The sequence below is a fragment of the Cibotium barometz genome, chromosome 45, assembly GCF_041138505.1.
Source record: "Cibotium barometz isolate CiBa-2024 chromosome 45, ASM4113850v1, whole genome shotgun sequence".
Classification (NCBI taxonomy): domain Eukaryota; kingdom Viridiplantae; phylum Streptophyta; class Polypodiopsida; order Cyatheales; family Cibotiaceae; genus Cibotium; species Cibotium barometz.
In genome coordinates this window covers 43,225,657-43,244,898 of record NC_141090.1, presented here as the reverse complement: position 1 = coordinate 43,244,898, position 19,242 = coordinate 43,225,657, and the positions used below count along the sequence as shown (strand labels likewise).

At 44.0% G+C, this 19,242-nt stretch overlaps 1 protein-coding gene across 3 annotated transcripts in view; it reads right to left on the bottom strand.

Moving 5' to 3' along the window:
- The window catches only part of LOC147612793 (uncharacterized), a 33,521-nt gene extending 18,927 nt beyond the window's left edge, over positions 1–14,594 (bottom strand). Inside the window, exons 1-3 of one of the 3 annotated variants that reach the window (XM_086783410.1) lie at positions 14,024–14,594; positions 13,507–13,915; positions 13,107–13,309 (exon numbers count right to left, since the gene is read on the bottom strand). In XM_086783410.1, coding sequence (XP_086639536.1) covers positions 13,107–13,309; positions 13,507–13,853 — 550 coding nt within the window. In that variant the 5' untranslated portion in view covers positions 13,854–13,915; positions 14,024–14,594. Of the gene's footprint in view, positions 1–13,106; positions 13,334–13,506; positions 13,916–14,023 lie in introns of all 3 variants that reach the window. The other 2 variants (XM_086783408.1, XM_086783409.1) reach the window with 2 other exon arrangements.
- Positions 14,595–19,242: the final 4,648 nt, after the last annotated feature.

The window sequence follows — 19,242 nt, the reverse complement described above, 5'->3', positions numbered from 1 at the left end:
CCGAATGCCATGATTCCTACAATATTGTTGAAACTCCTGGGATGTAAACTCACCCCCCCCTGTCGGGCCTGAGAGCCTTGACCGAGGAACCTGTCTCTTTTTCCACCTCAACTCTCCAATCACAAAAGTGCTGAAAAGTCTCATCCTTGGACTTCAGAAAGAAGACCCAAGTATATCTGGAGAAGTCATCCACCATCACGAGCATGTACAACGCCTTACTCAAAGACGCGGTACTCATAGAACCACATAAGTCTGCATGAACAAGAGCAAGTGATGTCGAAGATCTGTGTGTCGCCTCCTTCGGAAAGACGGCTCGGTGTTGCTTCCCTTGTAAACAAGAGGAACAAACAGAAGATGGAGCCTTGATGGTCAGTAAACCCTCAACCAACCCATCCTTCGAAGCTCGCTGTAGAAGCTGATAGCTCAAATGGCCAACCGAGCATGCCAAAGAGCAGAAGAAGAACCAGAAGAAAGCAAAGCGGTCAACTTGTACAAACCACCACTATCTTGGACTCCTTGAGCAAAGATGCTACCAGTCTCCTTATCACGAATGGTAATCTCATAACGAGAGAAGATCACCTCCGCACCCTGAGCTGTAAGAGCACTCACTGACAAAAGGTCAAATGCCAAATCTAGAATGTACAGAACGTCAAAGAAGAACCTCTTGTCCTCGAAGGAGCGGAAGATGGGGATGGTACCATGTCCATGCACTGGCACGGAAGAAGAATCACCCAAAGTGATCTCGCATGTCTTGGCAGTGAAGTCCTCAAACCAATCTCGATGGGGTGTCATGTGAGCAGCAGCACCGCTATCCACAATCCACGACCGCAACTAAGAAGTCACAAGAGCAAGTACACGACGAGTACCTGCTATAGAAGAATACCATCATCCTTCTTGGTCTGAGATACCGCTGTAGAGAAAGTGTTCTTTGCTTCTTCATCCCACTTCTTCTTGTGACATTGTTATGACCCTTCTTGCCACAATAATGACACTCAATGTCCTTGTTTTTAGAAGATCTGCTTTTGTCTTTGTCTTTGTCCTTTTCTGGAGTTCTTGTTAGAACCCCCTTTCTCTTTCTTCTGTTGATTCTTCCCTTTATCTCGTGCAGCCAAAGCTCCATCAGAACCACCAGAGGTACCAATCCACTCCTCAAAGCAAGACTCAATCTGCATAATGGAGGGGAGAACTTTCTCCCAAGGAACTGGAACAGGACGAGGAGAAGAAACAAGAGACTGAAAATAAGCATCAAACCTCTCTGGAAGCTTAGAGAGAAGCCGAATAGCCATACCCTCTATGGAGGTATCCTTGCCACAAACAGCAAGCTTGTCCCGAAGATCTTTCATCTTCGAGATGAAAGCAGATACAGATGGAAAGGTAGAAACTGACAAGTTCATAAGCTGCTTTTCCAACGCCAAAATCCGACCCGGAGACTTAATCTTGTAGAGATCTGCAAATGCCTTCCAAACTTCATGTGCAGCATCTGTTGTACGCACATGAGAGAGAACAGAATCCTGACAATTCAACATCAAAAAGGAGAAAACACGACGATCATTCGCCTGCCAAATATCAATCTATGCCTAAGTCACACCACCGAAAGCAAGGGTGGGAGGGGTGGCATTGGCAAGTGTAACAAGCCAATCCCAGAGATCCACGCCACGCAAGGCTGATTTCACCTTCACCTTCCACAAAGTGTGGTTGGAACCATCCAACTTTGCAGACTCAGAGACCATATGAAGTGTAGTCGGAGCAGCCATCACAAGAGCTTGGGCTTAATCTTAGAAATATGCACAATCTCGAAAGGAGTGTCCACCATAGGTACCAAGGTTGCCACCAAAGCCAAAACCACCACAAGAGCCCCTCTGCAAAAGGGAATGTCCACTGGAGAAGAAAACGCAGCCAAAGAGGGGCAAAGGCTTTAAGGGCCCAAGGCAACCCCTCTCACACACACTCTCTCTCCCTCATTCTCTCCCTCCCTCCCTTAAGCCTTTCTCAAGACCCTTGAATCTTGATGATGTATCCAGATGATGAGGATGGACTATTTTGGTCTCATAGGTCATTTTGGCCTCTTGCAGACATTTAATACAGCTTTCTTTCTTTCACACACTCTCTCTGAAACTCGCGGCGGGTGCCCGGGGGACTAGGGCCTTTGACACACTTGTTGATACCATCAATGCATATTAAAATATGGCCACAGCCTTAACATATATCCATCATCATCACTTTGCATGAAACATAAAAGCTAGACAAAACATCCACAAATGCTGAAAATGGAGCTTGCACGTGTGACACCGCATGGAGGCCGGAATGCCCCCCCACCCCCCCCCCCCGGAGTATTTTATAACCCAAGGAGAATAATATCATGTACAAGCTTTGAGGGCCTTACTCTCCCCACGGGAGATGCCGGATTATCCATATACAAATGCAATAACACAGCCCAACACGAGGCAACCAAGCCAGAACATAGGCTGTAGAAATGCCGAGCTAACAACATAATCCATATACCTCCGTGTGGGTAATGATTCTTCCCCAAAAACCACGGGTCTTCATGCAATAGAGCTGGTACAGCAAGTACAACTCTCCATTCAGCCGATACAGCAAGTACAATGGCTGGTACAACATGTATAGTGGATGGTACAGCAAGTACAATGGTTGGTATAGCATGTGCAGTGGCTAGTACATCAAGTACAAAAGCTAGTACAGTCGGTACAATGGATGGTACAGCAAGTACAACAAGTACAAGGACTAGTACAGCCAGTATAATGGCTGGAACAACAAGTACAAAGACTGGTACAACAAGTACAATGGCTAGAAATCATAATAAATGATTAAATACCCTCAGTATTTCTTCGCGATGGAAGCCTCCAAAACAGTCCCCAACAGCCGGTATTCTTTATGGGCAGCCTGTAACGATGGTAGAGGCTAGTGTGTAACAAGAGAGCCTCTATTAATGAAGAGAGAGGACTCCAATTTATAGATTTGGGCCTCCCATGAGCTAAAATGGCAAGAGAAGGCTACAATGACAAGTGGAGAGCCACACAATAGCTGAAGTGACAAGTGTGAGGCCACTTGTCTCACTTTGATCCACTTTCTAACAAGTGTCAGGCCACTTGTCTCACTTTGGTCCACTTTCTTGCCACATGTCCCAATCTAAGAGATGGGTCCTTCCATAAACTTTATCTCTAAAAATATCCCAACTCGTAGACATTCTATCATAGGCACTTTGCCAACTCTTGGTATCTGCTCAATTCCAGATGTAATGACGCGAACAGAATTTCCATCGGAGTCGGGCCAAAAATAGCAACTCTCCTAAATTTTAGAAGTGTGGTCCTTTGTATTCTAGGATAATCTCCCATTCCCAAAGCTTGTACTTTCCAAATATTTAGACATCCTGGGGTCCACCAGACTTCTTTCATACTGGGAAATGTCCAGGCTGGTGACCAATGAAACTCGCGGCGGGTGCCCGGGGGACTAGGGCCTTTGACACACTTGTTGATACCATCAATGCATATTAAAACATTTAAACATGGCCACAACCTTAACACATATCCATCATCACTTTGCATAAAACATAAAAGCTAGACAAAACATCCACAAATGCTGATAATGGAGCTTGCACGTGTGACATCGCATAGAGGCCAGAATGGGCCGACCCCCCCCTTGGAGTATTTTATTACCCAAGGAGAATAATATCATGTACAAGCTTTGAGGGCCTTACTCTCCCCACGGGAGATGCCGGATTATCCATATACAAATGCCATAACACAGCCCAACACGAGGCTACTAAGCCGGAACATAGGCTGTAGAAATACCGAGCGAACAATATAATCCATATACCTCCGTGTGGGTACTGATTCTTCCCCAAAAACCACGGGTCTTTATGCAATAGAGCTAGTACAACAAGTACAACTCTCCATTCAGCTGGTACAGTAGGTACAATGGCTGGTACAGACAGTACAGTGGATGGTACAACAGGTACAGTGGCTGGTATAGCATGTACAGTGACTAGTACAGCAAGTACAATGGCAGGTACAGTAAGTACAAAAGCTGGTACAATCGATACAATGGGTGGTGCAGCATGTACAAGTACAAGGACTGGTACAACCAATACAATGGCTGGTACAACAGGTACAAAGGCTGGTACAACAAGTACAATGGCTAGAAATCATAATAAATGATTAAATACCCTTGCCTTCAGTATTTCTTCACGATGGAAGCCTCCAAAACAGTCCCCAACAGTCGGTATTCTTCATGGGCAGCCTGTAACGGTGGTAGAGGCTAGTGTGTAACAAGAGAGCACTCTTGGTATCTGCTCAATTCCAGATGTAATGACACGAACAAAATTTCCATCGGAGTCGGGCCAAAAATAGCAACTCTCCTAAATTTTAGGAGTGTGGTCCTTTGTATTCTAGGATAATCCCCCATTCCCAAAGCTTATACTTTCCAAATATTTAGACATCCTGGAGTCCACCAGACCCCTTTCATACTGGGAAATGTCCAGACTGGTGACACTCTCCCTCTCTCATACACACCCTCTCTCTCCCTCCCTCCCTCAAGGCTCATACACACACTCTAGTCTCTCTCTCTCTCTCTCTCTCTCTCTCTCTCTCTCTCTCTCTCAACTTTCACTATATATATTATATCTATCTATCACTATACACACACACACACATATATATATATATATGAGGTGGGATTTCTATCCGAAGGGACTTGGTGCCTTGAGGGTATGCTAGCCCGCCCCGAATATAATGCATCTATATGGGGAGGAGGTGCAAGGAGAGGCAAAGCACAGACCCATGGTAGGCACCCTAGGAACGCACTCACGCACCGGGTAGGCACGTTAGGCCTTCCCGGGTGCCGGCGAGGTTCCGTGGGTGCCGAGTGCCCCGGGGGTTGCCCTCCCCGCCTTGACGGTGATCGGGTGGAAAAACGGTCGACCAGCGGACCGGCGAGCCGTGCGTGCCAACGGGCCGAGACGCGGCCGGGCCGACGGATCATGGATGGAAGGCAAGACCCGAGACGAGGCCGAGGGAGCCGAGCCGGGCATGAACGCAAGTGATTGGTGAGACCCGCAAGGAAAACGCGCGAGACGCGCTCGACGGGCCGATGGAGCCGTTTCATGAGCATGGACTGTGGAAGGCCGCGTGCGGCAAAGGCATATATATATATATATATATATATATATATATATATATATATATATATATATATATATATATATATATATATATATACATACGCCTCTAACACGCCTCTAACGTCTCTAAAAAATACGAGTCTTTCGAGGCGCGTACCATACCCGCCTCGTACCAAACGCATCTGACGCCTCTAACAACCTTGATCTGGGGCAGCGCAGAGAATCGTTGGAACCGGGAGCAATGATACCATGAATGAGTGCACAGAGCAGAAGCAAATAAGCACTAGAGTGTGCTAAGCAGAGAGTGCAAGAGAGAGAGAGAGAGTTATGGAGCAACTATGCTGAATATACTGAAATGATACAGTCCCAAGCAAGAGACAGAAAGTGTCTCATAAGTGAGGGAGCAAAAGAAAGACTAGGCAAGGTGAAAAAGTGAGAGGCCAGCCCACCTATTTATAGGTAAGAGGGGCTGGCCGACTGGACAAGATGAACTAGCTGACTAGACAAGGTGAAGCTAGCCGACTGGGAAAAATGCATCCAGCATGGAAAAAATCCCAAAAAAAATATACAAAAAAGGGGTGGCCAGCCCACAATCAAGGGCCATGAAAAGGGGCCAAAAGGGACACCAAATATGGGCAAAAACTGGGGATGAACGTGCTAATAGTCTTCACCCCCTTGAGCATGTCGATGAGAGGTGCTGCAAGGTTGGAAAACTGGTGAACATGCGTGCTGTAGGCTTGGCAAAGACCTACGAAAGAACGGATCTCTTAGGCGGTCTGAGGGATATCCCGACTCCCAATCCAAGATCTCTTGAACCTTTGGGGTGTCCAATCAAATCCCATCGGAACCAATGATATAGCCCAAGTATTGAACCTCTATAACGCCAAAGATAGACTTTTTGGCGTTTATGTAGAGCCCATTTATCTCGCAAAAGTAGCAAGATTTTCTCCCACGTCTTTCTCATGTTGCTCCCCAATGGTTAAGAAGACAAGTATGTCATCAAGAAATATGAAAACACACTTACCAATGAGGACTGCAAAAATCCTAGATATCATTAATATGAAGGTTGCGGTGCATTGGTAATGCCCAAAAGGCATGACTACGAACTCGTAGTAACCACGCTCTGTCCAGAAAGCTATTTTTGGAATGTCAACCTCGAAAATGCGGACTTGATGGTAACCACTCTTGAGGTCGATCTTAGTGAAAAATTTTGCATCGTATAAACGCTCCAAAATGTACTCATTCCTTGGCATAGGAAACTTATACTAACCCAAGGGTGCAATCCAGGTGTCCCCAGATCCATGAGCTTCTCATGCAATAAAATACAAGCATTGTCTAGGCAAACAAAACAATACACGCAAATAAAAATAAGCCATGCACACAAATGTATGCATTTAAACACATATTTTGGAAGAAACCCCATCTATTTATATATACTTGGTATTTACAAGGGCTATGGTATTTGGCTCTCCAAGATCCATCAAATATCCATGGCATTATGTATTGCATTTGGTTCTCCAAGATCCATCAAATACTTAACATGCTTCTATGCAGCCAGAATCTCGTAGATACAGCTAGCATACACATACATGGGAAGCTTAACCATAAACATTCCCTGGCTACATGTAATGTCCAACACCCATGTCCATGGATAATAGAGAATTTACAATATGAATCCCGAGAAATTAGGAAGTATGAGGGCTCCAACGCTTGATGCTTGATGGCTGAATTATGAGATGATGGATGGAATAGTGCAAAAGCAAACCTATTTATATGCTCCCAAGTGCTGGTTGGTTGGCTGAGAAGCTGGCCAACTGTAGCTTATTTTGCTACACGACTTGTTCATGATAAATAATGATATTAAATGTTGAAATAATGTTGAAAAATATGAAAAAAAATGCCAGATAAATGCTAATAAATATCCTAAAAATACCACATGATATTTCAAGGCTTCTGCAATGGTCTATGTGATCTACGTGCATATGGGATGAATGATATGCAATATGCCGAATGCTTTCTAATGCAAACCCTAACGTTTATACTGACACTACATGCATGAATGATTCTCTCCAAGTGGGTTAAGGGACTTGACTAACTAACTCACTCACTCACTATGGCTAAAAAATGACCTACGTAACTCGTGCTTGACATATCCTGGAATGAGGATTACAATGGGGTCACGGCGTACATCTCTCCTAGTGGGTTAAGGGACTTAACTGACTCACTCACTCACTATGGCTGAGGAATGACCTACATAGCTCGTGCCTGACATATCCTGGACTGAGGATTACAATGGGGTCACGGCATACAACAAATATCAATCCTAAAGGGTTCTAATACTATACACTGTTGCGCTAATGATGATAAGCCATCTTGTTACCATGCACTACAGTGGAGAGTACATGTGACACTTCAACAGTTCCAAATCACTATGGGCACGATACATAGCAAGGACCTTTGATCTCTTGGTGACAAACTTTACCAAGCTCCGAGATGTGTTGAAGATGTCGAAAATCCACCCCACCTTGGCGACATCCTCTATCAAGAGGTCTAAGCTATGGGTTGCACATGGTGTCCACACAATCTGTGGGAACTTATCCTCCAACATTCTGTCCATAGACACACGATTTGATTCATTGTCATATTGAGGGCCAATCTCTAATAAAGCCTGGCGCAAATGTCCCCAATTGAAAGTGCTTGTCACAACTGGCCCTGGAACCGAAGCATCAATGGCACGCAAGAACATTATGCCCTTACAAGAGGACACTAAGATGTTGTAGACATTCCTCTTGCGCATATCTGTCCAACCATCACATAATATTATACAGCCATACTTTTGCCAAGTTTCCTTGAGAGGCTCCATCTCTAATTTCACACTGGTTTTCTCATTTTTTTAGTGTGTGGAGCATAAAGACTCGTAAGATGGGCCCTCCCACTCATACCCAATGCGGCTAATAGCTCTCATGGCCTTCCAGCATGGGGTACGCAAAATGTGAAATGACAAAGCGCATTGAATAAACAACTTTGTTATCTCACAAGTAGCCTCAACGACAACTTGCTTCTAAAACCCTGCTTTGAGGCTTGCCCTCTTCAAAGTAGGCTTGGTAGGTAAGGAAGACCTGTGGACTCAAGGGGCAAAGCTAGACCCAACACCAATGGTGTTGGAACTAGGCAAATCAACCTAACTCTGCATATCGAGAACCTCTTCCATCCTAGCCCTTTTGCTTTCATCCTGGGTATCATCACCACCACCCCCAATTCCTTGCATAGCCTCCTGTTCTCTCTTCCATGGCTAAAGAGAGGCTTTCAAATCTATAGGGACTCTAGGACACAGACCGATCCCTTTCCCCTTCAATCCTGAGAAATAGGCCTTTATCCTGACTCTAGAACCACCTCATACTTTGTCACAATGCTTGCATTTCCATTTTTTTGTGCTTGAACCCCCGTATCTGCCAACAGGGGTTACATGGGTCCACACAGTATCCCTTGCCCTCGGCATTTTGCCAAAAGAGGGGAGAGATTTGGGGCAAGCTGATGCAAAAAGCCCAAATTTCAGAATCTGAAATTTACAAAGAAATTGCACAAAATCATAAAAATTAGAGAATAGCGGGCCACACAAGTCCCAAGGCTGAACCAGGGCACAACTCTCGAGGAAAACCCAAGACTGAGGGTACAGATGAAGACGGCGCAGCAAACAAAAAGATATTGTACTTCGCAGGTACAATTTTAATGTAGGGCACGTTTTTTATTCATTAAAAAAAATGACAGCTTTGAAACTCGTTTCAAACACGTTTCATATGTTTTGAAACGCGTTTCATGGCAACTATGCACACACAACAGCTCTCCCATAATACAGCAGTTTATCAGATAACGTGGCAGTCCGTACACATTGTACATGTCCTTTAGGGTGCAGATCTGGTCGTACAGAAGTGGAGAGAACTGGAGAGATTGAATGGTAGGCGCCTTCCTCCAGGGAGTGGTTTGGAGAGGTGGTAGGTTGGGTAAGTGGCCATGTAGGAAAACCACTGCCAAGTGTTGGGGGCAGCCCACACTTGCTATGTACAAGGCCAAAGAAGGACGCATGGTCCAAAAGGAGGTACAGGATGCCCAAACTTCACAAGCTCCCGGTGCCCACATTAATAGTGTTCGCACACTGTGTGCAACAAGGCTTCAAAACTCAATTATGGCCTCAATATAGAGCCCTGCAGAACGTCAACCACTTGGCAACAGTCAAAACCATTCTCACATGCCAGCAGGCAGTCATCCATGAAACTGCTGGGATTTACATGGCATCTCAGCCAACACGCAAAAACTGGCATCTCAGCCAACACACAAAAACTGCTTGTTCCTGGCTAGATGTGCGTCCAATCTCAATGGACACCATATAGGAAAGGGGGTCAGGACCAAATGAGGAAAGCAATACCATGCCAAAGACACTCACAAACATGCAGCATCCCGCCACTGTTTGCGTGGCCAACGAGGCCTAAATATGGCATCCCATCATCAAGTTTCTCCAGAAACTCCAAAACCTTTACAAGCTTCAGTCTTGCTTCAATCACACAGGAGCCTTGCCTAGTGTTCCACACTAGACAACCTATCACATGTAAGTTCCCATGCAGCACATCCTACTAGGTAACCTCGGTATGTGTCCAATCTTGTGTCCTGCAGTTGTACCACAGCCAAGACAACAATCTCCACCACCTGGTATGCTGAAAACAGGCCAAACAGCAGCCCAAATACTACAAGACCAGTCGACCAGCAGAGAGGTGCTCCCAGATGATGACAACCAGCCCTGAATCAGCCCAGATGAACTTGACCAGTAAAAAAACAGCCCTGAAAGAAGTAAACTTGCTCAGACATGCCCATAGATCAGGTCAACCAGCATAGATCAGTCCAAATCAACCCTAAACTCATCGACTAGCCCTCCAGAGAGTCGATTGAGCAGAGAAATCAGCCTGTAGATGCTCTTCCAACCCAGCCCTGTAGCAGCCTCAGATCAGGTTGGTCTGCTCGGTTATGCCCACAGATGATGTTAACCAACAAAAACCAGCCCCCAGACTGCTAATGCCCAGCCCAAACGGGCCTCCTACAAGAATAGGTGTGCTTCCCTAAGTTACTCATGCTAAAAGCAGCTCCTGCAAAAACGAGCTGTCTAATTGGACACGTAATTCAGCCAAGTTCCAGGAGCCCATCCATCAAGTGTCGAACATATTTTTAAAATGTAGTCCAACTTGTGTGAACTTATAACTTGTCCAGCCTGGTTTTAATGTAGTGTGTACAAATGCAATAAATGTTTCCCGCCAAATCATGTCCAGCCTTCACAATACACAACATGTACATGCCAACATCCATACAGGCACTGCACATGTTCATATGAGGACCGCCCAATCCCATACAAGTACCGCCCATAAATCCTAAGACACTCAAAAGAGTCACCATTCAATGAGTTTCATGTCATTAGGCTTCATATATACATCTCGCAATCTTGTCATGTCCTTGAACTACTCCATATGGACACCACCCATATGATCCATACAAATGCCCAAGCCAAAGTCTCAAGGACACTGTCCATGAAAAGACTCAATATGCACGCATGTTGTCAATTAGAAGATTTGTGACACCCTTCTCATCATCTTCGTCGAATGGAGCCTGAATGACCTCCCCAGCAGCATGTGTAGTAGCATTTTCAGTAAACCCTTGTGCTCGAACACTTGCCTTATGCAAATCTACAACAGCCTGCATATGGAAATCATCAACCATTGGGTTCTCTGCTCTGGCAAGTTCTCTTCAAAGTATACACACATGCACATCACATCCTCACCTCAAAATGAGGTACCACGGGAAAGAGACCGTAAGAAAGAAGCATCGACATCAACAATGGAGAACCCACATTCAGATCGAAACGACTTTCTTAATGGGCCAAGATGAGCCCAAGTGTGATGCCCAAGATGAGGCATGTGAGTGCCCTTGAGTTCTACATATTGGATGTGGCCAGTTGTGTCCACCAGACACGTATAACTGATTGTGTGCGCGAAGGTGGCTAGTGTTCTCCTAGGTTGGAGTGACAGGCGCTGACTGAGAAGAGAGGTGTGACAGCCTACAAGGTTCACAGTATTTGAGAGTGGCAAGGGTTCACTATTATGGGTGGCATGACTTCACCATTGTTATAAGTGCGAGAGACCGTGCGTGTGTCCTATCGTCACTTATGGGAGGTTGTTGAAACGTAAGCTCCAATAGGAGCAGCATATGTGTGTGTGCACCAAGAGTCTGCAAATGTGTGAAAAGGTTGAATAATTTGAGAATGTGTAAGGTGCAGAGATGTTTATGAACAGATTTGCTGTAATTTTGGAGTTCATTATCATACTTTTCTAGCTTGAACCACTTCTTAATTAGCAATGAATTTTGGCACTTGCTTTGATCTTCCCTGCCCCTATGTTCTCAAGCATCTCTCTCTCTCTCTCTCTCTCTCTCTCTCTCTCTCTCTCTCTCTCTCCCCCCAAACAAGCAACAAGCTTGAACCACTTCTTAATTAGTTTGATTGTTAGCAATGGATTTTGGCACTTGCTTTGATCTTCCCTACCCCCATGTTTTCAAGCATCTCTCTCTCTCTCTCTCTCTCTCTCTCTCTCTCTCTCTCTCGCCCCAAACAAGCATCAAGCTCTTAGGGCTTGACTACTGGATGCATTAATCAAGTGAGAGGGACTGCAATTTAACCATAGGTTTTCAATTCTAGTTGTATTGTTCAACTGCAGACCCTCCAAGGAGTCCAGAAATGTGCTGACATGTCGGAAACTCTAGCAAAAGCAGTTAAGTTTTTGATAGGGATTTGTAGTCGGAAACTCTGACAAAAGCAGTTTCGTTTTTGATAGGGATTTGTTGCTTGAAATCATTCAAACAGCAATAATGCACTTCAGGAACATCCACCCAAAACACGGTACTGAGTCTCAGCGGTCAGGAGTCCCCCTCTCTTGTCAAGTCTTTACTTACCTAGGAATTGGTCAAAATCTGAGAAGGCACATTTCTTTTTATACAATACCAGGCCAGGAAACTTTTGTAGCAAATTTCTGGGCAGGAAATCTGCTTTGAGAGAGAGGGGCTAGAGTGAGGCTGAATGCTATAAGGGGGATCTGCCGCAGTCCCCTTACATGGTAACCCCCCCACCCCCCAGAGCTGGTCAGTCTGTCGGTCTGCTATAGGTGACGAGGGACAAAAGTCCACTATTGTGAGCGCTGCTGACCCTTTTCAAATGCCCAACTCTGGCAGGGGCATTGGACATCTATCTGGGGCTATTCTAGGCTGCTTGAGGTCTAGAATAAACCCTTAAATCAGGCCCCAAACCTGTAATTAGTGCATGCTCATATCTGCCCAAATCCAGTATCCCATGACCTGCTCCATCTATGTCAGCGTCTTAGATCTCTGTTTCCAGTCATAGGCATACTCTTAGACTTCCTGTCAGGTTCCCAAAACCTTACAGCCACTGCAGCCTTTGTCTCTTTTTCAATTAGAGCTTGCAAATGGCCAACAGCCACCTGATTACTCATTCAGTTTCTAGTAGTAATATGCATGCATCCATGCTAGAGATGATGCATATGAGCTAACTTTGGAACATGGAGGAGAGTCATACCCACCAACACGAGAGATGAGACAAGAAAACATAGTTTACAAGTATGCAGACCAAGACAGAGTCCATGAGATGACCCATTAGGATGAAGCCAATAACACAGGAAACTTAAGCATGCCTGCATGAGCAAAGTGGATGTCCGTGTTTTTCAGAATTCTCAGAACTCCCCCCAACCCCAAACAACACACACACATTTTAGATTCACTTACTATACAGTATCTTCAAGAGCCTGCAGCATAATGGCAATCTAAACCAATAACAGAGTGCCTAAAACTAAACCTAAATCAAATGAGTTATGATCACTTCTGGACTCCAAAAAAAGTAACACTGAATCAGAGAGCAAGATACATGCCTGTGGATCTCTACGCCAGGCTTGATAGATCATTCCAGGAACCGAACGTTCCATCATCAACTCCCAAGGGAGCCCCCCATCCTTGTAGTAAAACTTGCGGTAAAGTTCCCTCAGATCCTCGTCTCCAACCGCAGACCGAGCCAAATCAGCCCCTTTGGAGTTTCCATTCTCTAGCGCTTGAGGTGATGGAGCTGCACCCCTGCACCAGCGAGCATCCCTGTGACTGGAAGGCAAAGATCTCCAATAAAGTTTGGTTGCACAACACAAGCATTAACTCACTCATGTCTCTACAGCTACAAAACAGCTCATACAGTTCACCAGATGTAGCAATCAAAAGTTGCTGAAGTTCAATTGTTCATGTAAAGTAAGTAATATGGCAACATGAGAAGAACCTACCTTTCCTCGTGTGTGTGCTCAAGCTGAGTCTGAGGCCATCTCCACGTTTTGAATTTCAGCCAACATTCTTTCAACATTTGAAACACAGTAACCGAGGCAGTCAAGGCAAACCAAAAGCGCCGAACACCTAATCCAGGGGGGCTGGTCCAAACCAGTCTGGGTCTGCCTCTGATCCCCAAAAATAGCAGGCTTACCCATCTTGGCTTCCAAACCCAGCCCACCAAGAGGCCCACCAGCACAGCCACCCACAAGGGCACCAAACTTGCAGAGCAATCCAGCAGTGTCTCCAGTAGAGAAGATGACTTGTCTGTAAAGAAAGGGAAGTAGTCCCTGCTCTTCAATTCCATCTTCCAATGTAGTGGTGAGCACCTGGGTTAACCTTACAAGGTACTTAGGGCAGCCTGCCCACCTGCGTTGAAAGTCGTTAAAACTAAATCTTAAGTGTAATATGAGGTTAGAAAGATGCACAGGCAGTCATACGCAAAGCAGCTGAAAATGCACAATGCAAAGACCAAACCTGCTAGGAGAAAGGGAGAAGCTCCGCAGGTACAGGTTCGCCCACGAAGAAGATGCTTTCTTTTCCACAAATGGGGCTTTCCCAGAACACAGATGTACAAAACGCAGGAAATGGAGGATCACCCAACACTAGTCAAGGAAACAACCACAGATATGAGGATCGCCCAATAGGTAGGACTTCTGCTGAAACTGAACAAGATCAGAAAGAAGAGGGGGAGGGGAGGGCAGAGCGCCCACATCCAAAGAGGACGCCTGGGCGACAGAGCGAAATAGCCCTTCCCCAACAAACTACAAAACCCCCGGGCGGGCAACAGGCTCCCAAAGGGGCAGGATCGATACCCTCTCTCTCTCTCTCGCTCGCTCTCTCTACCCTACACGTAACTCCACTGCTGGAGAATACCAACTCCCAAGCTTGACAATCCGAGAAACTCAGGCACATACATTTGAATAAAGACCCGTGCAAAATTTGGGCACCTTGGATCTGCTAGCCGTATCCCTGCCTCATCTTTTCCTAGCCCTCCTATTGGAGCTTGGAAGTTGGGTGCAGTGTCTCTCTCGTGCATTTTGCAAATGATCTGGTTTTCAGTCATGTGACAATAAAAATTTGTGCCCCACTAATGGTCCTCGGTCTTGGGGACACCTCATGTGCGCGGATGCAATCCGTATACCTTAGGCCACCACTATCGGATCATCCTTTGGGACACCTCATACTAAGGGTGTGTACTTGGTGCTTGCTTCTACCCTCCTTTTTGATGATCCTATGGCAACACGTCTAGAGCATAGAAATGGATGGGTGGAAGAGAGAGAGAAAGAGAGATGTGATAACACGCGAGAGAGAGAAAAGAAAGAAAGAAAGAAAGAAAGTCATATTAACATCCGTGGATGTTAATATGCCTTGAAGGCATATATGGGACCAAAAACCGGTACCTCACAGTCATTACAATCCACTTCAGGGTACACTTAGGCACAAGCAAAAGATTAATGAAAACCCTAGGATGATACTATCTGTGATACAAAAAATGCCGATGGCACATTAGAATGCTAGTCAATTGGGTTTAGGCTTACGGAAGTCCTCGATTATTGCCCTTTCGTCATGGTAGACTGCCCACTTTCCAGCTTCGTGGGCTACTCGGACTTTGGTGAGTTCCGCACTTTTGTTTTTAAGCTGTAAGGGAGTGAGTTCATCAGCTAACCAGAGCCTGGTGCCCTGTAATGATTTGGACTGTCGGGGGAGAACTTGGATCTTGTCCTGTTTATTGTGATATTTTGCAATGGCATGCTTCCCTTTCGTGAGGGGGAGGGCCTTATTGAGTCGCCTCCTCATAATCTCCGTGTCTGAGATGCATTCATCTTCATCAATTTCCATTTGCTCTCTGACTTCTTGCTCGTCCCAACCCTTCGGGAGTCCACCTACTCGGAGATGCTTAGCAATGCTTTCTCGGAGTTCTTCTTCCTTGATGGTTGACATGATTTCTGCGGTAATATGCTGCTTCATACCTTCTGTAGCTTCAATGAACTCTGCTTTGGCTGCATGAATCTGCTCCTGAACTGCCTGGGCTTGCCCTCAAGGGAGGCCAGACGGGTTTCAATTTCAGTGAGATGATCTTCAATTGCCATTCTCCTTTCTGCGGTAATATGCTGCTTCATACCTTCTGTAGCTTCAATGAACTCTGCTTTGGCTGCATGAATCTGCTCCTGAACTGCCTGGGCTTGCCCTCAAGGGAGGCCAGACGGGTTTCAATTTCAGTGAGATGATCTTCAATTGCCATTCTCCTCTCGCAGCTTATCGATTTCTGTTAGGAGGAACACCTCCTATGAGCTCGAGCTTTGACTGGTTAGGGTTTTGGTCGGTGTTGCCAGGGCACGAGCGTACGACTTCTTTGGCATCGTGGATCACTGGTAGGGCTAGGTCGTCTGTACCACCTGCATCTGTATCATAAGCTATGACAAGGCGGGCCCCCTATTTGAGGTAACCGCCATGGCCTGGCGGTGCCCTGCACCAGGCCTGGCGTGAATGAGCAGAGGCGAGAGGCAAGGGCGAGGAGGGTATGCGAGAGAGAGAGTTGTGCACAACACAAGAATAATTTTATTGTGACAATACTTCCACCATGTACAATGCTATATATAGGCACCAAGGCCCTATCTTGGTTTTCACACCTAAAGTGTTCACATACCACTAGACACTTACTAGACTCAAAAAAGGGGTAGCCTTTCTTATTATTGTAGTCTTTTCTAAGAAGTTCCTATGGTTTTAGAAATTATGAGCACGTGGAAAGATCTTAAGGATCACTGGCATACTTTATAACTCTTTCAACAACGACAATGTCTTGCCCTTTTTACATCATTGAGAAAGAAAGAATGCTCATTAATAATTTATGTTTTTTGAACTAAATCTCAATTAGTATAGGTTGAGGGTTTTGTTCTCAATTAGTATAAGGGTTTTGTCTACAATTTAATTTATATGGATGCCAAAGGTTGATGTCCTTATTTATTTTCTTATAGCTTTCTCTTTGGTATGAAAATGTTTATGTGTGTATAGATGTTAAATGTTATTTTTGTTTCTTCTTTTATTTATGGCATTCTATTAAATTAAGTTAGCACAAACAAGAACAAACAATGAGTATATCACAAAAACCACATTCACTCTGACCATAAGCTATAATGAAGGACCATATACTACCACCACACAATAGGTTGGAAGCCATAAGTTTTAATACCAAGGACCGTATACTACCAGCACACAGTAAGTTGAAAGCCATCACTCGGATGGAATTTGTAACTAATGGAGATTTAATTGTTGCCATAAAAAATGATCATGTGAAATTTAAAAAATAACTTGTTATGCATGAGTGTCTACATGAAATAACTAGAATGGCAAGCATAAGTAACATGCTCCTTAGCAAATTGAAACTCTATAGAATATTAATAGACGCACATTACCCCCATTGACACACAAATTAAGAAAAAAACACTAGTACAAAATTTGACATGTAAGAACATTCGGTATTGATAAAGGCATAGACTCTTTTAGAGGACATTTCAAACATATTTCAACATGCAAATTAAGGATGAGAGGGATCCAGACCGCACTTATCGGATTTTACGAAAGTTTGATATGTGGAGTCATTTAGAGAGTACAAGAAGCCATGCAAAAAATTTGCTAGCAAGGGCCCTCTTAAAACTTGCATTAGGGGCCCTCTTTTCATGAGAGTGGAGCCCCAACACCAGTCTCTTCGGTTGGGACCCTTCTTGACATTTTTTGGCCAAAAATTGATGCATAGCCTCTTATAAGATAGGAGATACCATACATTAAATTTTGGGCCCAAAAAATGCTAAGAGAGACCCAAGTTGAAGGTTGTCATTTAGGGCCCTGTTCTCGTGAGAAGAGGACCCCAAATGCCAACCTTTGGATGGGGCCTCTCCTAGCTTTTTTATGGTCAAAAATTGATGCATACTCTCTTATAATCTGGGAGAGGTTATACATCAAATTTTGGCCAAAAAAAAAACTAGGAGGGACCCCAATCAAAGGCTAGAATTTGTTGGGCCCCATTCTTATGAGAACAAGCTCTCAATCACTAGCCTTTCTATACAACTCCTCCCACATTTTTGGGCCAATTTTTTATGCATGTCTTTCCTTACCCTAAATGTCTTTGCACGTCAATGTCATTACAATCTGATAACTTTGAATCTAGGTCCCTCTTGGCCTCGCTTTAAGTGGTGAAAAATGATCGATATCCTTTGAAGGTGTTTTCTACCATGTGTGTGTTGACTAAGAGTACTCGTGAGATTATAGTTGTCAACAACCTGAGAATAGAATGGGATGACATGTTTCTTTTTTTTTCCCAAGTGTTTATTTCATCATTTGCGTAATGAGGAATTAGTGAAGATAAACAAGGGTCTTTCAAGTAAGATAACTTGCAAGTGTTTATTTCATCCTTTGCCTAACGAGGAATTAGTGGGGATAAACAAGGATATTTCAAGTAAGAGAAGAACTTACAAGTGCTCTAAGGAAGGGCAATAACCATGGTGGTAGATTCACAAGCTCAACCCACACATGAAATATGCATGCATCCATCATTTATTAATATCAGAACATGCACCCCATGATAGTGTAATATAATAAATCCTTGTTGTGTACATCTTTTATCATAGCTTTTTCTTTTGTACTGAGCTTAAACCTTGTATCCTGAGTATGCAAAATTTGAACTCTTACTTATTTATGATTGTTACATGAAAATATGTATAGTATGATTGTTATATGTTACATGAAAATATGTATAGTATGATTGTTATTTATGATTGTTATATGTTACATGAAAATATGTATAGTATGATTGTTATCCATGTTACACACTACATTTTACACAGAACACACTTGGTGTGCACATTAGTAAAAGCAACATTCACTTTTACTTTTAGTATTCCCAAACTTAGGATTTTAGTTCTTGGAGCATTTATGAATCAATTTTCAAGCTCTATTGAAAGAGATAAGAGAGTATTTATTGATAAATTACTTATGCCTCAAGACCCTAGCTTGAGTCTTGCATTTAAACAGGCAATACCTTAAGCACCTTAGTTTGACTTTGGTATTTAAAGATGTACTCTTGAGGAAACACGATACTCAACACTAATAAATGCTTGGTGTGGTTAGATTCAAATGATATTACCCTTGAGGAAACATGATACTCAACACTAATACATGCTTGGTGTGGTTAGATTTAAGTGATATTTCTTTAAAAATGTTTTAAAATCACCCTTGGGAGCTATTATTTATACAAGCTCAGTGATGAAAAACAAGAAGACCAGCCATCTTGATAATGTATGTAAGTTTTTATTGACATTTTTTAATAAACTAAACAAAGAAAATTGGTAAAATTTATGCGGATTCATCTTGGTCAATCCCAACTAAAAATCATAACAAAGAGCACACTCAACACATCTTCAGGACTCTACCTCCATCTCATATGTCGAAGAACCAAAAACACTTCCGAAGGCCTTTTAGCATTAAGAGGCATAATCACAAGAGTGATTGATGATATATAATCAACCCTCACACCCACCAGTGCTACCATCTGGTTACGAGAAAAAGGTTCTCACCCCACTCACCCACCACCGACACTTAAAGATCCTCTCCATACTCAAAGAACAAGCACAAAAATCTCTTGCACTAATTCCTTGCAATGGAGTGGTGCCTCACGCACCCTAGTTTGAGTCTTGAAT